The 24,308-nt window shown below is 42.1% G+C and overlaps 1 protein-coding gene across 3 annotated transcripts in view; it reads right to left on the reverse strand.

The window, feature by feature from the left end:
* The window catches only part of LOC132401544 (dihydropyrimidine dehydrogenase [NADP(+)]-like), an 889,454-nt gene that overhangs the window by 496,755 nt on the left and 368,391 nt on the right, over window positions 1-24,308 (reverse strand). For all 3 annotated transcript variants that reach the window (XM_059983565.1, XM_059983564.1, XM_059983566.1), the window contains exon 6: window positions 19,120-19,316. In XM_059983565.1, coding sequence (XP_059839548.1) covers window positions 19,120-19,316 — 197 coding nt within the window. The remainder of the gene's footprint in view (window positions 1-19,119; window positions 19,317-24,308) is intronic.

Raw genomic sequence — 24,308 nt, forward strand, 5'->3', positions numbered from 1 at the left:
GTGATTGTTTTTACTTCACTCACACTTTGCTGGTGCAAGTGGGAGGGGGAGCGTCGATGCTTCTGCTGCTCCTTGTGCTTGGGAGGGGGAGGGTTGATACTTTTGTGTGGGACGTGGGTGGGGCTTTGGGTTTCTGAAATTTCTGTCATTCATACTGTGTGTTTTTCTGCTTTATTGATAACTGTGAAGAGTAAGAATTTCAGGCCGTATACTGTATGCATTCTCTGATATTAAACTGAAGCATTGAACCATTGAACTTGATAATGCACAATTATTAATTTTGATTGTGTATAACATTACTACAATACAGCTTGATATTTGTAACTTTTTAATACTGTATATATATTAAACCATGCTTTGTGATTGTATTACTAAATAGTTGATATTTTAAACACATTTAATGAAGCCATTAATTTGATTAATTTGTTCACTGTAAGTACAGTATCACATTATGATCAGTCCAAAACTAATTTTATATGTTTACAATTAATCAACTTCATTATATTGGATTTCAACCTATTTGTAAACTACTAATTGGAAGCCTTTGATATACGAAATTAATTAGATAAGTGCACTGTTGTATGATATAGAACAACAGCTGCTTTCTTTATACAACACTGGACATGCTCAGAACCACATGCTGAGGGAATGGACACTTGGAACAGAAAATATACTAACAGCAACAGTAGCTTTACTTTCTGCCTCTCAAAGAAACCATTGGAAACTCCCAGCCTTTAAATCAATTTGTTACAAAGTCTATTGGATATATACACTCTTTGGCCAGTTTATTAGTACTTTCTGTGCCTAATCAAGTGGTTACCAAGTGTACGTTCATGGTCTTCTGCTGCTGACACCCATCTACTTTAAGGTCCAGCACGCTGTCCACTTGGACCTGCTCTTCTGCTCACCACTGTTGTAACTTGTGGTCCTGTGAGTTATTGTCACCTTCCTGACAGCTTGAAGCAGCCTGGCCAATCTCCTCTGATCTCTCTCATTAACAAGGCATTTTTCCTCCACAAAACTGCCAATCACTGGATCTTTTTGTTTGTTTGTTTCACTGTAAACTCTAAAAGCTGTTGGCCATGAAAATCCCAGGAGATCAAAGGTTCAAAAATGGGTTCATTTCATTATCAAAGTATGCACACAGAATGCAATTCCGAGATTCATTTTCTCCAAATAGCCATGTAATACAGAAAAAAAATGACAGTCATTGAAAGAAAAGACATCACCCCCTCCACCACATGGAAGAGATGAAGAAACAAAACTCTGAAACCACCCCCCAAACCCCTCCCTTGCATAAAAACTAACAGACCAACAGATCACCCGCCCAGGCACGACAGCTAAATCATCAAACCCCTAACCCCCAAGGCCCTCCCATACAAAATAATACTCAGTGACAATAACATCAAACCCCCAACCCCTCACTTACCCAAAAAAGTAGCACATCGCCCACCCACCGATCAACAACAAGAAAGAAAATGCAGAAAAACTGAAGGGGACCAATGTAAACTACAGTCCACACCAATAAAAACATGTCTCGGGATTTCAAAAGCGTCCTCTGCTAGCATCTGGGCGAGCGACAGCTCCAACTCGGTCCTTCCGTGGGGCCTTCATCTGCCGAGACGCAGCCCCCACCCCCCCCCCCCCCCCAAACTCTGGTCTGACACAGCCTCCCGTGAAGGTCAGCAGTTTCTGAGATACTCCAACTATCATTCCACAGTCAAAGTGACTAGAATAACAATTCTTCACATTCTGATGTTTGGTGTGAGCTTGACTATGCTTGCATACTTCTGTGCATTGAGTCGCTGCCACATGATTGGCTGATTATGTATTAGCATTCTTCTTCTTCTTCGGCTGTCCATCAATTTCGATGTTGACTGTGCTGGAAGTCTAGTCTCTGCAGGCACGTTTATGGGCCACAAGACCAGCACTGTCCCCCACATCGGTTGCATTTGTGATTTGACTGGTCTAGCACCAAATGTCTGCGTTCATGACCTTTCTTCTGCCTTTTCTCCTGAATAGCTGGGAATGACTTCTTGACAATGCAGTGCCAACTTGTTATTTGCATTAACAAGCAGGTGTATAGGTGAGCTTAATAAAGTGTACACTGGGTGTAGGCTTCTCCTCACGCTATGCTTTATATTATTGCTTTCCAAATGTGAGGGTAGTGGAGGGTGCATCAATTGAGATATTTCATCTTCTTTTTCAAATTCAAGGTTGCCCATTCTGGATTTGCCGGCAGCAGACGATGTTTCAAGTGCATGATATTTTGTGAAACATCTAGTGCTGTGATCAGGAAACCTTTGATGTCAGTAACTTGAAATGTTGGATGTCATATAGAGTTGCTTGCTAGCTTCAGAATTAGATTTAATATCACTGGCATAAGTCATGAAATTTGTTATATATATCTTATATAGTCATGGAGCACTTCTGAATTCCATGTCATTGTTCTCATCAGACTTCATGCTGTATCTATATTGTCAATGCTGATAATCAATCCTGTCGGTATCCCTGAAGATATTTTGCAGACAAAGCAGACTGCATGTACTCCTCTCAATAAATTCAACATTGCTTTGTTAATCACCAAAAAAATTACAACGACACAGCCTCCTGTACTTACTTTCACCATGAACAGACCAGTTTTTCTTTATTATTCATACAAATTTCTCTAGAGCAGGGGTTCTCAAACTGGGGTCCATTGACCATTTAGTTAATGGTAGGGATCCATGGCATACATAAGGTTAGGTACCCCTGATTTAGATTCCCACTGGCTCAAGGCCAGTGAGGTGACTTTACGATGAGTGAAACCAAAGGAAATTGGAAACTTCCTAGTCATCGATTTTAAACAGCTTTCAATTCTTTATTCTCTCTACTTGAGGAACACCAATAATGCAGATACAATTAACATTTGAGATAGCAACCTATGCTGCAGAATACAGATGTTTTTTAATTACAGGGAATCTACTATACCCATCAATAGTGACGAGCAAATAATCACAAGAGCATATATCTGAGAAGTCAGCACTAAGTTTGATCTATGACCTTTAGGGTGATTTACATTTTATTGGTTGATTTTGTGTTAATCAACTAATCCATTCAGGGGATCGTAACTTCTTCCCTTTACAATTTTTAGATTTCATGATCCTTTGACAGGCTTTCTGAATAATACCCATAATGCATTTCATTCATGACTGCAGGATGACAGTGATTACCTCATAGCATGACAGATGAGGTGGGTTCAATTATAAGTTTGTTGTACATCTTCAGTAGCATGGGAGACATTATTGAAGTTACTATTTTCAAAGTTCAAAGTGCATTTATTATCAAAGTATGGATTCTGTATACAAGCCTGAGATTCATAAAGCCACAAATCAGTTTGTGATGTGTCACTATATGCAGGGATAGATTTTAGCTTTGTGTTCAATGTCATTGTTATGGGCACTGCATTCACACTCACATAACTGCGAATGTTGCTTTGTAGCCTTTTCTTCATGGCTAGTGATGCAGTTGTCGGCACCACCAATACGATAATAAGACCATAAGATATAGAAGCAGAAGTCTGCTCTGCCATTCAATCATGGGCTGATCCAATTCTTCCAGTCATCCCCATTCCTCTGCCTTCATGCCAAACCCTTTGATACCCAGCTAATCAAGAACCTATCCATCTCTGCCTTAAATAACACCCAATGGCTTGGCCTCCAGAACCGCTCGCAGCAACAAATTCCACAGATTTACCATCGTCTAACTACAGTAATTTCTCCACATCTCAGTTCTAAATGGACATCCTTCAATCCTGAAGTCTTGCCCTCTTCTCCTAGAATCCCCTACCATGGGAAATAACTTTGCCATATCTAACCTGTTCAGGCTTTTTAACATTCAGAATATGTCAATGAGATCCCCCCTCATTCACCTGAACTCCAGGGAATACAGCCCAAGAGCTCCCAGACGTTCCTCAAACAGTAACCCTCTCATTTCTGGAATCATTCTCGTGAATCTTCTCTGAACCCTCTCCAATGTCAAATGCCAATGTGAAGAACTGACAAGTGTTGAAAATCAGTGGAATGAAATGCCACAAAACTTTCATCTATTTGAAAGTCACTTGCAATGAAAATATATTTCCAGAACTATCAAAGGCATGGTATTGCTATAAGAAAGCATTACAGTATATCTTCACTGAGCGAATCAAGTGACAGTGAGGATTGTGGAACCTTTCTTTCAAACATCAGCAAATACAAGTTTATCAGCTGTACTTTAATTTACAAGCTGTGTTCACTTACAGTATTGTTCTAGATTAATCCTCCAGTCAGTGCAAAGACTAAAAGTCAGTGTCATCAGAGAAATTGTTAATCTCTGCATTAGTTCCAACACTTCCTACGCACCAGGTTTGCTGAATGACCCATTGGTGAAGTAACATGACTAACATTGTTTCCCCTTAATAATCTGCATTGCTGGGCTGCTTCCTTCACCATATTTTGTGTTGTGCAGGTATTTATTGTCTGTTTATGGCTTTAATTTAAATGCCTTACTCTGGACTTTGTTTATTTACTCTTCCAATCTTATCATCTTATATTACCCTGTGGTCTTTTTATCTCAATTGCTCTGTACTCTCAATGATCTTACTAATGGAAGTAGCACAAACAGACTGATGCCCCATTCAAAGGATTCCCTTCAAAACTGCACCATTCAACAGTCCACGCTTTCAACTCTCACTCAAAAGCAGAAAAATCACATTTTGCATCACAGTGTCCCCAACACTGCAATAGTAATCAAGGAGTTTGCCTTCTGCCTTGTGAAATGGAGCACTATTGCACAATTGATAAAATGGCATTAATATCCAATAATTTTTCATTACCACAGTATAACATTGACATTTCTTTGGATATCATTTATTATTTCAAATTCTGTCACTGCTTATTCAAAACTGCAAAGCCATTTATTAAACACAAGTGATGCTGCAGATGCTAGAAATCCAGAGTAACACACACACACACACAAAATGCTGCAGGAACTCAGCAGGTCAATCAGAATCTACAGAGAGATATAAACAATCGGCATCTCAGGCCAAGACCCTTCATCAAACTTCTGTGCGTGTTATCCCAGACGAACAAATCTGGGTGGTTCAGAATGCATGTCAAATGACACGAGTTAAGCATCTTAATGTCACCCAAAAACAATATTCGTTTTTTGGATATTAAATGCTATTGTTTATTTAAGTATATATTTTTGACACTGATATAAATTAATTTGATTCTGCGTTAAGATTCACTGCCACCTCAGCTATTACTGGTAATTGTCTGCAGGGTGGCTCATATACATAGACAGCAAGAAAGGGTTTTGTGCACACAGCATTAATGATCAATAGTGAAAGTACGTTCATACATACAAAATACTCAAAATGACAAATGCTCACCTTCATTATGAAAGTAAACTGACTGCTAAGTCCTTGATATTGTCGGTTAACTAGACAAGTTACCTTTTGTGTGATTGTCGGACAAATGTGTCCTGTTCTTATTAAAACGCTTGCTCTGAACTACACACGACCTTAGAAAGAGCAGAGAACATAAAGCCGTACAGCACTAGATTGGCCTTTTGGCCCACAATGTTGTGCTGATGCTTTAGCCTACTTCAAGATCAATCTAACCCTACCCTCCCACACAGCCCTCTGTTTTTCTTTCATCCATATGCTGATATAAGAGTCCCTTGAATATCATAGACACATAAAAACATAGAAAACCTACAGCACATTACAGGCTCTTTGGCCCATAAAGTTGTGCGGAACATGTCCCTACCTTAGAAATTACAAGTCTTTTCCTTAGCCCTCTATTTTTCTGAGCTCTATGTACCTATCCAAATGTCTCTTAAAAGACTTTATCATATCCACCTCTACCACCACTGCCGGCAGCCCATTCCATTCTGTTACCCATCACTCTCTGAGTAAAAAACTTACCCCTGACATCTCCTCTGTACCTACTCCCCAGCATCTTAAACCTGTGTCCTCTTGTGGCAGCCATTTCAGCCCTGGGAAAAAGCCTCTGACTGTCAACATGATCAATGCCTCTTAATGTATTAGTTTCAATCACCACCCCTGTCAGCAATTTCCATATGCACACCATTCTCAGAGTGAAAAAAGAAACCCATCTGCACAATATCCTGCAGTAGGAGGGAGAACAACCAGAGGACGTGGTACATATTGGTACCAATAACATAGGTAGGAAAAGGGAAGAGGTCCTGAAAAAGGACTACAGGGAGATAAGGAGGAGGTTGAGAAGCAGGACTGCAAAGGTAGTAATCTCGGGATTACTACTGAGTCTCTGTGGGTGAAGGTTAGGAACAGGCAGAGGTGAATAACCTTACTGGGTGTGTTTTATAGGCCGCCCAATAGTAACAGGGATATTGAGGTGCAGGTCCTGGAAAGGTGTAATAATAACAGCGTTGGTGTGATGGGAGATTTTAATTTCCCAAATATCAATTGGCATCTCCCTAGAGCAAGAGGTTTAGATGGGGTGGAGTTTGTTAGATGTGTTCAGGAAGGTTTCTTGACATAATATGTAGATAAGCCTACAAGACGAGAGACTGTACTTGATTTGGTATTCAGGTGTCAGACTTCTCAGTGGGAGAGCATTTTGGAGATAGTGATCAAAATTTTAACTCTTTTACAATAGCATTGGAGAGAGATAGGAACAGACAAGTTAGAAAAGTGTTTAATTGGAGTACAGGAAATTATGAGGCTACCAGGCAAGAAATTGGAAGCTGAAATTGGAAAAAGATGTTCTCAGGGATAAGTATGGAAGAAATGTGGCAAATGTTCAGGGGATAGTTGTGCGGAGTTCTGCATTGGTACGTTCCAATGAGACAGAGAAGTTATGGTAGGGTACAGGAACCGTGGTGTACAAAGGCTGTAATAAATCTAGTCAAGAAGAAAAGAAAAGCTTACAAAATGTTTAGAGAGCTAGGTGATATTAGAGATCTAGAAGATTATAAGGCTAACAGGAGGGAGCTTAAAAAGGAAATTAGGAGGGCTAGAAGGGGCCATGTGAAGGCCTTGGCAGGCTGGATTAAGGAAAACCCCAAGGCATTCTACAAGTATGTGAAAAGCAAGAGCATAAGACGTGAAAGAATAGGACCAATCAAGTGTGACAGTGGGAAAGAGTGAATGGAACTGGAGGAAATAGCAGAGGTACTTAATTAATACTTTACTTCAGTATTCACTATGGAAAAGGATCTTGGTGATTGTAGGGCTGTCTTGCAGCAGACTGAAAAGCTTGAACATGTAAATATTAAAAAAGAGGATGTGCTGGTTCTTTTGGAAAGCATCAAGTTGGATAAGTCACTGGGACCAGATGAGATGTACTCCAGGCTACTGTGGGATACGAGGAAGGAGATTGCTGAGCCTCTGGTGAAGATCTTTGAATCATCAATGGGGATGGGAGAGGTTCTAGAGGATTGGAGGGTTGCAGATATTGTTCCTTTATTCAAGAAAGGGAGTAGAGATAGCCCAGGAAATTATAGACCAGTGAGTCTTACTTCAGTGGTTGGTAAGTTGATGGAGAAGATCCTGAGAGGCAGGATTTATGAACATTTGAAGAGGTATAATATAATTAGGAACAGTCAGCCTGACTGAATTTTTTTGAGGAAGTGAGTAAATACATTGAAGGTAGAGTAGTAGATGTAGTGTATATGGATTTCAGCAAGGCATTTGATAAGGTACCCCATGCAAGGCTTATTGAGAAAATAAGGAGGCAGGGGATCCAAGGGGATATTGCTTTGTGGATCCAGAACTGGCTTGCCCACAGAAGGCAAAGAGTGGTGTAGACAGGTCATATTCTGCATGGAGGTCGGTGACCAGTAGCATACATCAGGGATTTGTTCTGGGACCCTTACTCTTCTTGATTTTTATAAATGACCTGGATGAGGAAGTGGAGGGATGGGTTAGTAAGTTTGCTGATGACACAAAGGTTGGAGTTGTTATGGATTGTGTGGAGGTCTGTCAGATGCGGGACATTGAAAAGATGCAAAACTGAGCTGAGAAGAGGCGGATGGAGTTCAACCCAGAAAAGTGTGAAGTAGTTCATTTTGGTAGTTCAAATATAATGGCAGAATATAGTATGAATGCTAAGACTCTTGTTAGTGTGGGAGACCAGAGTGAACTTGCGGTCTGAGTCCATAAGACACTCAAAACAGCTGCGCAGATTGACTCTGTGGTTAAGAAGGCGTACAGTGCATTGGCCTTCATCAATCATTGAATTGAGTTTAAGAGCTGAGAGGTAATGTTGCAGCTATATAGGACCCTGGTCAGAACACACTTGGAGTACTGTGCTCAGATCTGGTCGCCTCACTACAGGAAGGATGTGGAAACCATAGAAAGGGTGCAGAGGAGATTTACAAGGATGTTGCCTGGATTGGGGAGCATGCCTTATGAAAACAGGTTGAGTGAACTCTGCCTTTTCTCCTTGGAGTGATGGAGGATGAGAGGTGACCTGATAGAGGTGTATAAGATGACGAGAGGCATTGATCGTGTGGATAGTCAAAGGCTTTTTCCCAGGACTGAAATGGTTGCCACAAGAGGACACAGGTTTAAGGTGCTGGGGAGTAGGTACAGAGGAAATGTCATGGGTAAGCTTTTTACTCAGAGAGCGGTGAGTGTGTGGAATGGGCTGCCGGCAATGGTGGTGAAGGCGGATACGACAGGGTCTTTTAAGAGAGTTTTGGATAGGCACATGGAGCTTAGAAAAATAGAGGGCTATGGGTAGGCCTAGTAATTTCTAAGATAGGGACATGTTCGGCACAAGTTTGAGGGCCAAAGGGCCTGTATTGTGCTGTAGATTTTTGATGTTTCTATGTTTTCTATGTTTTCTCTAACATCAGATCTATTCTTTCTTCCCAATACTATAAAATTATGCCCCTTTGTATTAGCCATTTCTGCCCTGTGAAAAAGTCTCTGCTCTCCACTTAATCAATGTCTCTTATCATCTTGTACACCTCTATCAAGACATCTCTCATTCTCCTTCTCTCCAAAGAGAAAAGCCTTTGCTTGCTCAATCTATCCTCATGAGGAGAATCTGTGGAATACATTGGTGCAAATGACTGTTGAGGCCAAGACATTGAGTACATCTAAAGCAGAGGATTTTGATTAGTCAGGGTGTCAAAGGCTATGGGGATTAGGCCAGGAAAATAAATCAGCCATAATCGAAATTTGGAGCACACTCGATGGGCTGAATGGCCTAAATCTGTTCCTGTGTCTTATGCATTTCTGCCACTTCACAGCACAATGCCACTGGTCAGCACCACAGCATGCCTGCAGGAATTGCAGCCAAGTTTGAGGCTTTTACTGGCTTGTGCCAATCTGTGGGCATGAGCAAGTTCTGTGTTCCTGGCGACCTTGCAGCAGATGGCAAAGCTTGGCATTCTCCTCTCCGCTGATTCAGATTCTGAGAAAGGCAAGTTACCGCAGTCAGTCCCAGCTGGGTATGCAGAGGCTGCAGAACTGGCTCATGGCAGCTTGGTAGGTGGGACCAAAAGGGCGAAGTGGGCTCCTGATCACCTTGGCACGCCTTCTTTCATGCAATATCATGTAAAACATGACATGCTGTGATTGTGATGCCACTAAAGAGCTTCCAGCATAAAGGTGAAACAGGTATTAACATCTAATTACAATGTCACTTAGGGCCTGTAGGCACAGCTGGCATCAAGATGAAAATCCTTTGTCAACAACATATGCCAAGTGAGCTTTGCTACTTCTCTTTGCGGATGTTGGGGCGTAGGGGTGGGCAGGAGACACCTGACCTTTCTGGCTTCTTTCCATTTGCCACCCCACCCTCTCCTCCACCTCTCCCCCTCCCCCAAACATATTGCTGTAACAGATTCCTGATGCCAATAGAGGATGCAATGGCATACAAACACAAATACATATCTACATCTGGCACAAAAGCTCATGAAAGTCTATGTGCCAGCTGGAAGCAAACATAACAACAAGAATTGCATACATACTTAAAGCAATTGCTTTTCCAATCCTCTTATCAGTGCACATCCATCCCTGTTGTCTCTCACTTCAGATTAAAATATTGCTTCCAGAAGGCCCCAGCCAAAAGATGGGTCAGGGGAATTTGACACCTTTTTTTCTTTCTCTTTTGCATTCAGACATCAGAACTGATGTAACCACTCTACAGAGTATTAACTGAATATCCAACTGGCAGGCCAGAATTCTGTCAAGTTCCTCACCCCTCCATCATCTCATGCCTAATGGATGTCAAACTGATTGCAGGACAGAAACTGAACTGGAGGGGCAGAGGTATAAAGTGAGAGAGGTAAGACTTAAAATGATTCCTGAGGGACAACTTTCCACGAGGTGAATATATAAGACTATAAGATACAGGAGCAGAATTGGGCCAACTGGCCCATCGAGTCTGCTCTGCCATTTTATCGTGGCGGATCCATTTCCCCTCTCGGCCTCAATCTCCGGCCTTCTCCCTGCATCTTTTCATGCTATGAACAACCAAGAATCTCTCAAACTCTGCCTTAAATATACCTAGTGACTTAGCCTCCACAGCTGCCTGTGGCAACGAATTCCACAAATTCACCACTCTCTAGCTAAAGAAATCCTTCCTCATCTCCGTTCTAAATGGAGTTCTAAACGCTCTATTCTGAGGCTGTGGCCCGATCTCAGATTCTCTAGTCTTAGACTCTAGATGTAGCAAGCTACCAGAGGAAGAGGTGAAGGTGAGTGCAGTAATGGCATTTAAAAGATACTTGGACTATATATATATGGATAGGAAAGATATAAGCAAATGGAATATGTCAGTTAGGCAACATGGTTGCCATGAATGAGTTGGGCCATCAAGCCTGTTTCTGTGCTCCAAAACACTTTGACTCTGTCTGCCGGAATCCCTTAGCATCATTGCAGTGAAATTCATGATTTGACATTGGATGGTCTCCGATTAGCAATAGTGCAGATCGGGAACCAAAGCCCCAGCAAATGGGGGCTGGGAGGAGGATCAGTTTCTCTCCTCTGTGATTCCTGGCTCCAAGAAGTTTTAAATATGTCCAAGGAAGCGACCTGACCCGAAATATTGACAATCAAATTCCCTTCACAGATGATGCTCAAGCAATTAATTTTCTCTTTCAGTTTTGTTTATTTTTCGCTCCAACTTCACATTCTGTTGCACAATATACAGGGAAGTTCCTTTGATGTAGCAACATGAAGAAGCAATCAGGCCCCTTCCAAACTTAAAAAAGAGACTAAGGTGCCAGAGGATGGTTACTCTTTGCACATGGATCCAATCAGATCTTCTCATTACATCTGTTTTGATGGTCCTACTCTTTTAAATGGGTGGCACAGTGGAGATACATCTGTACTGACAGAGGTGTAAGGCACTTCTCCTCTCTGCTAACCTGCAGCTCACCCCTTGGCAAGGTGTAAGCACCTGTTTAGCCCCGCCCCACCCGATCAGGGTCACGTGAAGCCACGGCAGCAGGTGGTGGACTGTCGTATGAGCAGCTGATGAATAACACAAGTTCTGGTTATGTGATCCCTTGACACCAGCAGACAATCTCTGAAGAGCATTGATAACGGCTGGGGTCACCCATCTTGGAAAGACACTGCCCAGGAGAAGGCAATGGCATACCACTTCTGTCGGAAAATTTGCCAAGAACAATGATCGTCATGGAAAGAACAGTCACCCAACACCATACGACACAGCATATGACAAATGAACAAATTCATTTAAATCTCATTTCTGCCTCTCAAACCGCATTGTTTTCTTTTTACCACTATGTACTTACATATGGCATGATTTTAGAGTCATAATCATAGAGCAGGAAAAGAGGATCTTCAGCACAACTGGTGTATGTCAACCTGCTACTCAGTTGTCCATGTTTAGCACATAACCACCCACACACCCCAGCCCTTCCTCTCTATGTAACTATCCAAAAGCCTCTTAAACGACCACTTCCTCTGACAGTTCATTCAAGTACTCATGACTCACATTCCTGGAAAGCACACTAACAAAATCTCTTTCACTGAACATCCGTACGTAATAATGAGCAAATTTGAAATTATACATTTCACTCCTAAACTGGATGGACTTAAAAGGAGCATGCTGCATGAGACTTTTGATTGTACACTGAGGTGCAACTACACAGGGAAATCCCAGCAGGTATTTGTGGTTTCCCTCTTATCTTTCTGCAATATTACTGACCATGACTGTCATACTGGTTCCTTTCCCACTCTTCTCATCCCCAAACCACATACTATGGACTTATCTGTCCACCACTGACTGCTTCTAAAGGGTCAGGAAGAGCTCACCAGAAATACGATGATGAGGCAAGAGGCCTAGTTATGGACAAGCCTTTAGCCTAAAACTCAGTCTGCCAGCCACTGACAGTCCATATATTTATTTCTTTTGCCACAGAAGCTCCCCAACTAGTTTTCTCCTCCAGCATTTTCTCCAACAGTTGCATTAATTTGCTTTAGTAATATTGTTTATGTCACTTCGACTTCCCCTCCAGAAACTTCTTGTTTTTAGACAAACCACTGTTCTCTCCAAGGAGGTTTTGTTTGTTCTTTTTACCACACTTACTTCTGTAGTTTTCAGTCTTTGTTGCCAATGCTTCCTCCCCTCATCTCTGCACCTTCAAACTTCTCATGAAAGTACATTAAGCACTAACTTTGTTCCTCTCTACATTTGTTACTCAATTGGTCAATATTTTCAGCTTTTTCTAATTTTATTTCAGATTTCCAACACCTGCAATATCTTGCTATATGTTTAATTATTAGACATACAGCACTATAGTAGTTCCTTCTGGCTCATGGCCCATACCAACCAATTACACCCACGTGACCAATTAACCTACTAACCCATACATCTTTGAAATGTGGGAGGAAAGTGGAGCACCCAGAGGAAACCCACATGGACAAAATACAATCTACTTGTACACGGTAGTGGGAATGGAACTCTGCTGGCTGGTGCTGTAACAGCAGTATGCTAACCACTACACTACCTTGCCTTTCAGAAGGCCTTTGACAAGGAAGATGAACCAGGAGGTACGTCACCTACTGCATACTAGATCAGCAGCATTCAAGTCTGGCAACTCAGGCCTGTACTGGAAAACCAAGTATGATTTGCAGAGGACTATTTCAAGAGCGAGAAGACAATTTCAAATAAGGTTGGAGGTGACATCGTATGTACAACAACTCTGGCAGGGTTTGCAAGACATTACTTCCCACAAAGTGAGACCCAATAGCATGAATGGCAGCGATGCTTCACTACCAAATGAACGCAACAGTTTCTATGCCCTCCTTGAAAGGGAGAACATAGCTACAGCTGTGACGATCCCTGCTGCACCTGATGACCCTGTGATCTCTTTCTCAGAGGCCGATGTTAGAGTGTCTTTAAAGTGAGTGAACCCTCGCAAGACGGAAGGTCCAGATGGAGTACCTGGTAAGGCTCTGAAAACCTGGGCCGACCAACTAGCAGGAATATTCAAGGACATTTCACTGCTAAGGGCGGAAGTTCCCACTTACTTCAAAAAGGCAAAAATTATACCAGTACCTAAGAAGAATAATGTGAGCTGCCTTAATGACTATCGCCCAGTAGCACTCACATCTACAGTGATGAAATGCTTTGGGAGGTTGGTCATGACTAGACTAAACTCCTGTCTCAGCAAGGACCTGGACCCATTGCAATTTGCCTCTTGCCACAATAGGCCAACAGCAGACACAATCTCAATGGCTCTTCACATGGCTTTAGACCACCTGGACAACACAAACATCTATGTCAGGATGCTGTTCATCGACTATAGCTCAGCATTTAATACCATCATTCACACAATCCTGATTGAGAAGTTACAGAATCTGGGTCTCTGTACCTCCCTCTGCAATTGGATCCTCAATTCCCTAACTGGAAAACTACAATCAGTGCAGATTGTTGATAACATCACCTCCTCACTGATGATCAACACTGGTGCACCTCAGGGGTGTGTGCTTAGCCCACTGCTCTACTCTCTATATACACGACTGTGCGGCTAGGCATAGCTTAAATTCCAGCTATAAATCTGCTGATGATACAACCATTGTTGGTAGAATCTCAGGTGGTGACAAGAGGGCATACAGGAGTGAGATATGCCAACTAGTGGAGTGGTGCCACAGCAACAACCTGGCACTCAATGTCAGAAAGACGAAAGAGTTGATTGTTGACTTCAGGGAGAGCAAGACGAAGGAACACATACCAATCCTCACCGAGGGATCAGATGTGGAGAGAGTGAGAAGTTTCAAGTTCCTGGGTGTCAAGATCTCTGAGTCCCAACAAATCAATGCAGTTATGAAGAAGGTAAAGCAGCAACTGTATTTCATTAGGAGTTTGAAGAGATTTGGCATGTCAACAAATACACTCAAAAACTTCTATAGATGTACCATGGAGAGCATTCTGACAGGCTGCACCACTGTCTGGTATTGGGGGGGGGGGTGGGGGCTACTACACAGGACCGAACAAAGCTTCAGAGGATTGTATATTTAATCCGCACCATCTTGGGTACTATCCAACTAAGTACCCAGGACATCTACAAGGAGCGATGTCTCAGTAAAGCAGTGTCCATAACTAAGGACCTCCAGCACCCAGGACATGCCCTTTTCTCACTGTTACCATCAGGTAGGAGGTACAGAAGCCTGAAGGCACACACTCAGCGATTCAGGAACAGCTTCTTCCCCTCGGCCATCCAATTCCTAAATCGACATAATGAACATTGAACCCTTAGACACTAAACCACTTTTTAAATATATTATTTGTGTTTTGCATGATTTTTAATCAATTCAATATACAAATACTGTAAATGATGTACTTATTTAGTTGTTTGTATATTTATTATTATTTTATTTTGCTTTTTTCTTCTTTTTATGCATTACATTGAACTGTTGCTGCTATGTTAACAAATTTCACAACACATGCCAGTGATAATAAAAAAAAGGTGCCATATATGAGGCTGCTTACCAAGTTAAGAGCCTGTGGTATTACAAGTGAATTACTAGCATGTCTACAGCTGACTGGAGGAAGGCAGGATCCTTGTCTGGTTGCCGGCCAGTGACTAGTGGTTTCCACAGGGCTCGATGTTGGGACCACTTCTTTTTATGCTGTATGTAAATGATATAGATGACGAAATAGATGGCTTTGTTGCCAGATTTGAAGATGATACGAAGATTGGTGGAAGGGCAGACAGTGTTGAGGAAACACATCGGATGCAGAAGGACTTAGACAGATTAGGAGAACGGGCAAGAAAGTAGCAAATGAATTATAATGTTGGAAGTGCATGGTCATGCACTTTGGTAGTAGAAATAAATGTGCGGAATATTTTCTAAACGGGGAGAAAATCCAAACATCTGAGGTACAAAGGGACTTGGGAACACCCTGAAGGTTAACTTGCAGGTTGAGTCAGGGGTGAGGAATGCAAATGCAATATTAGCATTCATTTCAAAAAGTCCAGAATACAAGAGCAGCAATGTGATGCTGGTGAGACCACAACTTGAGTATTGTGTACAGTTTTGGGCTCCTCATCTTAGAGGAGATGTGCTGGCATTGGAGTGGGTCCAGAGGAGGTTCCCAAGGATGATGCCAGGAATGAAAGGTCTATCATATGAGGAACATTTGATGGCTCTGGGTCTGTACTCGCTGGAATTTAGAAGGATGAGGAGCATCTCATTGAAACCTTTCGAATGTTGACAGGCCTAGTGATGGTAGATGTGGAAAGGGTATTTCCCATGGTAGGAGAGTCTAGTACAAGAGGGAACAGGCTCAGGATAGAGGGGCAACCATTCAAAACAGAGATGCAGAATGACTCCTGATGAAGGGTTTCGGCCTGAAACATCGTCACTACCTCCTCCCATAGATGCTGTCTGGCCTGCTGAGTTCTGCCAGTATTTTGTGTTTTTATTTATTTCCAGCATCTGCAGATTCATTTGTGATGCAAAGAAATTTCTTTAGCCAGAGGGTGGTGTATTTGTTGCCACAGGCAGCTGTGGAGGCCAGGTCGTCGGTTCTATTTAAGGCGGAGATTGATAGGTTCTTGATTGGACAAGGCATCAAGGTTACGGGGAGAAGGCCGGGAAATGGGGTTGAGGAGGAGGAAAAAGGGATCAGTCATGATTGAATGGCACAGCAGACTCGATAGGCCAAATGGGCTAATTGTGCTCCTATGTCTTATGGTCTTATTGTCTATGCCACCCCAGATTGAGTCTATAATCCTCTAATCCTCTCCTATCAATACACCTGTCAAATTAAATCAGTAAAGTTACCTCCTTTCAAAATCTTTTTAGATTAACCGAACATTTAAGGATTCACTTTATCCGTTTCAAACAAGACTTATTTGATTTTTCATTTAGTTTAACACAACAACAGACAAATTTAAAGGACACTGAACACAAGATACATATATTTTTAATCAGAGTATCTTTAATAACTTAACTTCTGCAAATGACTTGGAGGAGCTTCAGTCATTTAAAATTTACCGATAGATCTCCAACGTATTTGGCATGGCTTTATCACAAAGCAGAATGGCTTTTGCAGAATACCAATGAGACCCAGGTGAAGCACTCTACATTGAAAAGTATATGACATTATTGAATCTGCTATCATTACCGTTCTGCTTCAAGCTTCTTATCTTTCCACATTTTTGTGATAGGAAAGGGTGTGGAAGTGTTTCACTAGGATGCTGCCTGCAGTAGAGAGTGCGAGGGGTAAAAAGAGCTTGTACAAACTTGCGTTATATTTTCTGGAGCACTGGAAGCTGAGGAGAGGGCTGATAGAGGTTTATAAGATTATGAGAGGCATAGTTGGGTTAGGCAGACAGAATCTTTCCCCGGAGTGAAATGTCAAGTACTAGAGAACATGCATCTAAGGTAAAGGAGGTTCACAGGGCAAGTTTCTTTACCCTGAGAGTGGTAAGTTCCTGCCACAGGGTAGCGATGGAAGCAGATACGGTAGTGGTGCTTAAGAAGCTGTTGGATAGACGCATGAATATATAGGCAATAGAGGGATACGGACCATATAGAGGCAAAAAAGACTTAGCTTCATTTGGCATCATGTTCCGTACAGGCATTGTGGGCTGAAGTGTTCCTGTTCTGTACTATTCTCTGCTCTATGATTTCATTAAATAAACAGATATTAATAAACACTGCTAAAAAGGCAAATGTCATTGTAGAAGAAAATTGACTAAACCTACAAGCAAAGGGTCAGTTCTTTCACACTCTCTTACTGATGAAAACTAATCTTCAGTGAATGATATGTCTCAGGTGTCAAGGTGGATTAATAAATGGAGGCTGTTTTGATTCTGCTTTGAGTCCCAGATGAGACATGAGCATTTTAAATGTAAAACTAAAATCCCGACTTATTTCCTAGCAACATTGCAAAACTTTTTCTCTGTGTCTGTTTTAGCAGGTAGGTCACTCATTTCACAATATTAAGAACATAACAATGGGAGACGTAGAGCCCAACGCATGTACTGAAGCTCGTATGCACAGATTTCTTTATCTTTTCTGCCATCTGTGCATTGCAGCTGGCAAGTTTGGGTCTCAGACTGGAGGCTGCTATATAACTACAGTCTTAAGTGACTGGGGAAAAAAAACATGTGCATCTGTTCTTTTCAATCTTCCAAAACGTCACTGGCACTGGTAGAATGGATGACAATGCTGTCTATGCAGAGCTTTTATTTCTCCAAATATACTCTACTGCACAATGTAAATTTCATGTCAAAAGACAAGCAAAAAAATCTGAATTTAATATATTATTCTCCTAACAGCTATTTCTAGGAGTTTTTAAAATAAAAATGGATTACCAAAATTTGGCTTAAAGTACTTGTTTATTATATAGAAGGCCTGGTACAACTTGTGGATATGAACACATTCTAAACAAATACTACTCATATAGCAACACAAGGAAATCTGCAGATGCTGGGAATTCAAGCAACACACGCAAAATGCTGGTGGAACACAACAGGCCAGGCAGCATCTATAGGGAGAAGCACTGTCAAAGTTTTGGGCCGAGACCCTTTGTCAGGACTAACTGAAAGGAATGATATTAAGAGATTTGAAAGTGGGGGGGGGGAGGGGAAAATTCAAAATGATAGGAGAAGACTGGAGGGGGTGGGATGAAGCTGAGAGCTGGCAAAGGTGATCAGCAAAAGGGATACAGAGCTGGAAAAGGGAAAGGATCATGAAACGGGAGGCCTAGGGAGAAAGAAAAGGGGAGGGGAGCACCAGAGGAGATGGAGAATGGGCAAAGAGTGATGGGCAGAGAGAGAGAAAAAAAGGGGGGGGGAAGAACTAAATATATCAAGGATAGGGTAAGAAGGGGAGGAGGGGCATTAACGGAAGTTAGAGAAATCAATGTTCATGCCATCAGGTTGGAGGCTATCCAGCTGGTATATAAGGTGTTGTTCCTCCAACCTGAGTGTGGCTTCATCTTGACATTGGTCAGTTCTCTTATGTCTTTCTAATAACAGTATGATACATTTCAAAGTCAAAGAAAATCAGGCTTGATTGCACTCAATGGCCATTTCATCTCCTGTACCTAAAGAAGTGTTCACTGAATATATGTTTATGGGTTTCTGTTGCTGGAGCTCATCCACTTCATGGTACACTGTTTGGTGCATTCAGAGATGATCTTCTGCACACCACTGTTGTAACATGTGGTCATCTAAGCTACTGTCACTTTCCTCTCAGCTTGAACCAGTCTGACCAGTCTCATCAGACCTCCCTCATTAACAAGGTGTTTTCGTCCAAAGAATTGCCGCTCACTGCATGTTATTTTTGTTTCCCACAGTATTCTCTGCAGGCTGTAGAGAATGTTGTGCATGACAATCCCAGGAGGTCAGCAGTTTCTAAGATACTGAAATCACCCCGTCTGGTACCAGCAACCATTCCACGATCAAAGTCTCTTAGTTCACAGTTCTTCCCCGTTACCCATGATTAGCTGATTAGATATTTACATTAATGTGCATGAGTACCTAATAAAGTGGCCAGTAAGTGTAGCAGAAAGTGGTATCAAGAGGAGGACCATGTCAGGAATGCGTTAAGTGTGCAGCTTTGGATTCCATTTCTACTTAATCATCGTTACAGAAGTAAAGTGCAAAATCTACCTCAAGCCTCCAACGTACTCCTCCTTTTCAAATATTGTGATGTCTGAATAGCCCAATCGAGCCAAAAATGAAGCACAGCTGATGCTGGCAGGCCCGCCTCCAATCAGTGCGATCTTAGCATGGAAACTCTTAGGTAGTTCTCCAGGCAGTGGAAGTGATGGATTCCGAACCTGAGGCACTTTCATCTCTTTGAACACCTGAAGTATAAATGAGAGTGCATTCAGAATCTTATTACTTTCAGTTCACCAAACAAAAAGTAAGAATTTCGAACTACCCAGCTGGATTAAAATCAGAATCTGCCTTCATTCTTTTCTGAGGTGCTAAACTGTTGTTATGTCTAGCAATCACCATTCAGCTGCCGGGCAAGAATGTGTGGAAAGGACCAAAGAGACATTCGTAACAGGGTTAGGATGATTTACACCCAAAGGTGTGCAGCGCAAACCGATCTGATGGGGCATGCTTTATTTTGGGCAGCCATTGAAATCAACAACAGAAAAGAAAACATCCATAGAAGTACACACCCCTGATAGTAATACTGAAGTCATAGTGCAGGAGGAAATTGCTCAGAGAGATGTTTTATATACTGAGAAGACAGGGACTAAAAACCTGCTCGGTCCCTATCAGAAGTGTAGCTGAAAATGTCTGGCATGATGTTGGTTAGGAGCAACATAACAAGATTCAAAAGTAAAAGATAAAGATAAGAATTAGCGTTATTTGTCACATGTACATTGAAACATACATTGAAATGCAACAACTGGCACAGTCTGTGTTTGGCAACTCATAAACTTCGCATGCTTACGACTTTCTAAGATGTCTACGTCTTTGGAATGTGACTGGAGGCTGGATCTCCTGGAGGAGCACCATGCAGTCTTGGGGAGATACAAACTCCAGAAAGCGGCAGGAACTGAACCCCAGTCATGGACCACTGGCATGTAAAGCATTGCACTAAATGCTACACTATCACACTGCCCTTTCAAGAAGAATGAAATGCGGCATGCCCTTTGCTTAATTTCAAAGTTCAAATGAAGTACATGTCACCATATACAACCCTGAGATACATTGTCTTGGGGAAATTCTCAATAAATCCATTACAGAATAATAACCATAATACAATCAATGAAAGACCACACCAACATCAGTATGCAACCAGTGTGTAAGAAACAATAAACTGAACAAATACAAAAGAAATATTAATAATAAGTATCAGGAACATGAGATGAAGATTCCTTGAAAGTGATTCCATAGGTTCCAGGAACAGTTCAGTGATGAGGCAAGTGAGGTTCAAGAAAGTTATTGTCACTGCTTGAAGAGCCTGATGGCTCAGGGCTAATAACTGTTCCTGAACCTGGTAGCATGAGTCCTGAGGGTCCCACACCTTCTTCCTGATGGAGCAGTGAGGAAATAACATGACTTGGGTGCTGGGGGTCTTTGATGCTGCCTTCCTGCCTTCAATGTGCTCAATGGTGGGAAGGGCTTTTCCTGTAGTGGACTGGGCAATGCCCACTACTTCTTGTAGAATTTCCTGTTCAAGAGCATCAATGATTCCACACTAAGTCCTGATGCAACCAGTCAATATATTCTCCACCACACATCCAAAGAAATCTGTCAAACTTTTAGATATTAGGCCAAACCTTTGCAGACATCTAAGGAAGTAGAGGTGCTGCTGTGCTTTCTTTGCAATTTCACCTACGTGTTGGGTCCAGGACAATTCCTTTGAAATGATAACATGAAGAATTTAAAGTTGCAGATACTCTTCACATCTGATCCCTCAATGAAGTCTGGCTAATGCACCTCTGGTTTTCTCCTCCTCAAGTCAATAATCAGCTCCTTCTCTTGCTGACATTGACTGAGAGGTTGTTGTTGTAGCACCACTCATCTAAATTCTCCCTCCTGTATGCTGATTCATCACCACCTTTTATTCGGCCAACAATAGTGTCGTCGTCAGCAAACTTAAATGTGGCGTTGGAGCTGTGCTTAGCTTCACTTTCATAATGTCAAAGTGAGCTTAAAAACTAGAAACCAAAGAGCTTCAGCCTGACATTTGGGACCAATAAGCCAGGTGGTACCACTAGGTTACAGGCTGACACCTGGTATGAGTGAACTACAATAACATAACTGTGGGCTACAGTCTGACACCAGTGGACTACAGTCTGATGCTCGTGAACTACTATGTGACATTTATCCCTAGCAGTGAGCTGCAGTCTGACACCTGGGCTGGTGTATCTCTTCAGGGCATTGTTGGGGGTGTTGGGGATCCACTCCTCACTACTGCCCCACAAGCCTCAGACAAAGACAACCAATGGGATGCTGACATGCAGATGTTGAAGTGGAGGCTCTTGAGAGCGAGAGATGGCAAGGAACGGGGAGGAGTCCACTTCCAGAGTCTCAGAGAAGCTTGTGTGCTGCTCTGGGGCCAGCCATAACCTCCACTCTGGACATCATGCACTCTTATTTGCAAGAATTCATGGACAACATGCTTGCTTCTAAGATTAAGCCAAGGACACATGCTGGTACGGTGAACAGTCAATGGCTCATTAAATCAGCAGTGGTACCTCTGATCACTCATGCTGACAAGTGCAAAATGTTACATTCTAGTAAAAGATAAAAGGCGCTAGAAAGAAGAAGAAACAATTCAAATTGCAGCACCCGTTGCTGCAATCTGTGGGTATTAGTGCAAGTTCGTTGAAAGCGGCAGGACAGCTTTAGAAGCTGTTTAAAACAGCATATGGCATCCTGGAGTTTATAAACAGAGGTTCAAATACAAGACCAAAGTTGTCATAGTATACTCTGTAAAATCAGCCGCAACTGTGTCCTCCAGACACTACATTTTCAAAAACATGTAAAAATTTTCCTGACACCAAATAACTGTGTTCTACAGGGTGTGAAGAGTGTACAAAATGGAATTGGTAAAATAATTTCAGGGACAAGGATCTTCATCTGCGAGAATAAACAGGAGAAGGTGCACTGGTTCTAAGATTAAACCAAACATGCCGGTTAAAAGATCAGCTAAACACCATGAGCCAAATGGCCAGGACTGTGCTGTAATTTTCTCTGTTCTACGTTCAGTGGGGGCCTTTATCTGGTATTTTCTGTACCTAATAAAGTGCCCACTAAGTGTATGTTCAAAAGTTCATTTGTTATCAAGGTATACAACTTGAAATTCTCTTCTCAGTGTAACCATGAAACCAAGAAAGGGAAGGAAGGCAGCATAATCATCAACCCCCCCCCCCATTCCCCCCCAAGCAAAAAAATGAACAAAACAGAATAGGCACATTGACCCCCAAACTTCCCACCCTGTGCAGAAAGAAAAGAAAGATCGAGTGAAAAACACAGAAAAACACTGTAAAACTGAAAAAAATTCCACAGTCCAAGCCCATATCCAAAATGCAGAAAAGGCTGGGCTCGGCGGCAGACCTTTCCCTCTCTGTAGCCAAACATCAACTTGCAGTCTGCCCACCATGAGGTTCATGCACGCTGCCAATCAGCTTGAACCAGTCTGGCTATTCTCTTCTGACTTCTCTCAATTAATAAGGTATTTTCACCTATGGAACTGCTGCTTACTGGCAATTTTTACTGGGTTTTTTTCGCAGCCTTCTCTGTAAACTGTAGAGTCTGCTGTGCATGAAAATCCTAGGAGATCAGCAGTTTATGAGATAATCAAACCACTCGATTTGGCACAAACAGTCATTTCACAGTCAAAGTCTCTTAGCTCACTTTTTTCCCCCAAGCTGATGTTTCGTCTGAACAACAACTGAACCTTTTGACCATGCCTGCATGCTTTTATTCATTGGCCTGCTGCCAAATGTCTGATTAGATATTTGGTGTTCAGTTGTACCTAATAAAGTGACTATTGAGTGTGTAGTCTCTTTGGAACAGAGGTGGTCCAGAGGGAGTTTCTTGAAATTCATGAAGTGTTTGGAGAAGGCACACAGAGAGGGAGAGCACATGGACAGAAATTTTCCATTGACAGAAGAGATTGGCAAAAGAGCCGAAGTGCCTCAAGGACGTGGCTGGGGTCTAGAATGCACTGCCATGGTATTAACAGAAGTAGAATCAACTAAGGCACTCAAAGGGGAACTGGATAGTATATGGAATGAATGAATTTACCAGCAGAGGGTAAAAGTGTGGTGGAGATGGTGGGATATCTGAGTGGCTGCTGAGGCAATTGCTCTTACATGGGCCAATAGGGTTGGCCTCTATGCTGTAACCTTTCTACAATTCCATAATAAATAGCAAAAATTGTCTGGCCCTTCCAGCCTCCAATATTCACTAACATCATTGAACATAGAGAAGTACCACACAGTACAGGTCCTTTGGCCCACAATGTTGTGAGGATCTTTTAACCTACACCAAGATCAATTTAACCCTTTTCCTGCCACATCTATTTTCTGCTTATCCAATTTCCCATCTAAGAGTTTCTTATATGTCCTCACCACTGCCAGCATAAAGCATAAGAGGTACTCAACCTATTATGTGAAACTTATTGCTTTGTACCAGAACTACAGTCCAAGGAAGAACATAAAAGTCTATAAATTACAAAAGTAAATAATGTAGAAGCAAGGAATAATGAGGCAGTGTTCATGGTTTCAAAGACTCTTCAGGCAAAGAGAAAAAAACATTTTCCTCAATTGTTGAGTGTAGATCTTCAGGTTCCTGTACATCCTCCCTAATAGAAATAATGTGAAAAGGGCATGTCCTGGATGGTGAGGGCCTGAAAGATGGAAGCCACATTCTTGAGGCAGTACCTACTGAAGATGATGGGGAGTCTGGTGTCCATGGCGGATCTGGCAGAGCCTCTTTCGATGCTGTGCATTGGAGTCTCCATGCCATGCAATGACGCAGATAATCAGAATGGTACATCTGTAGAGTTTTGCTCAAGTCTGGGGTCATCAAATTCGTAATGAATTATAGCCACTTCTTCATGGTAGCTTCAATGTGATGGGCCCGGGATGAGCTCTTTAGCACAGGTTCATGCCATTGAAGTTACCCTTCTAATGACAATTCTCCTGTGACTGAAGCAATTCCGTTAACTATGCACCACAGCTATAATTCCCTGAGAGCTCTTTCAATTATGTCCAGCGGGCAGGTATAAGACTGCTCATGCCAGGCAGCAGTTCTCCGTGCCTCATCAAATAACATGAAGACTTATCATGGAAGGGTCTGCAGCCACAGATCGGAGACAACCAGGA

This window comes from Hypanus sabinus, chromosome 11 (genome assembly GCF_030144855.1).
Source record: "Hypanus sabinus isolate sHypSab1 chromosome 11, sHypSab1.hap1, whole genome shotgun sequence".
NCBI lineage: Eukaryota > Metazoa > Chordata > Chondrichthyes > Myliobatiformes > Dasyatidae > Hypanus > Hypanus sabinus.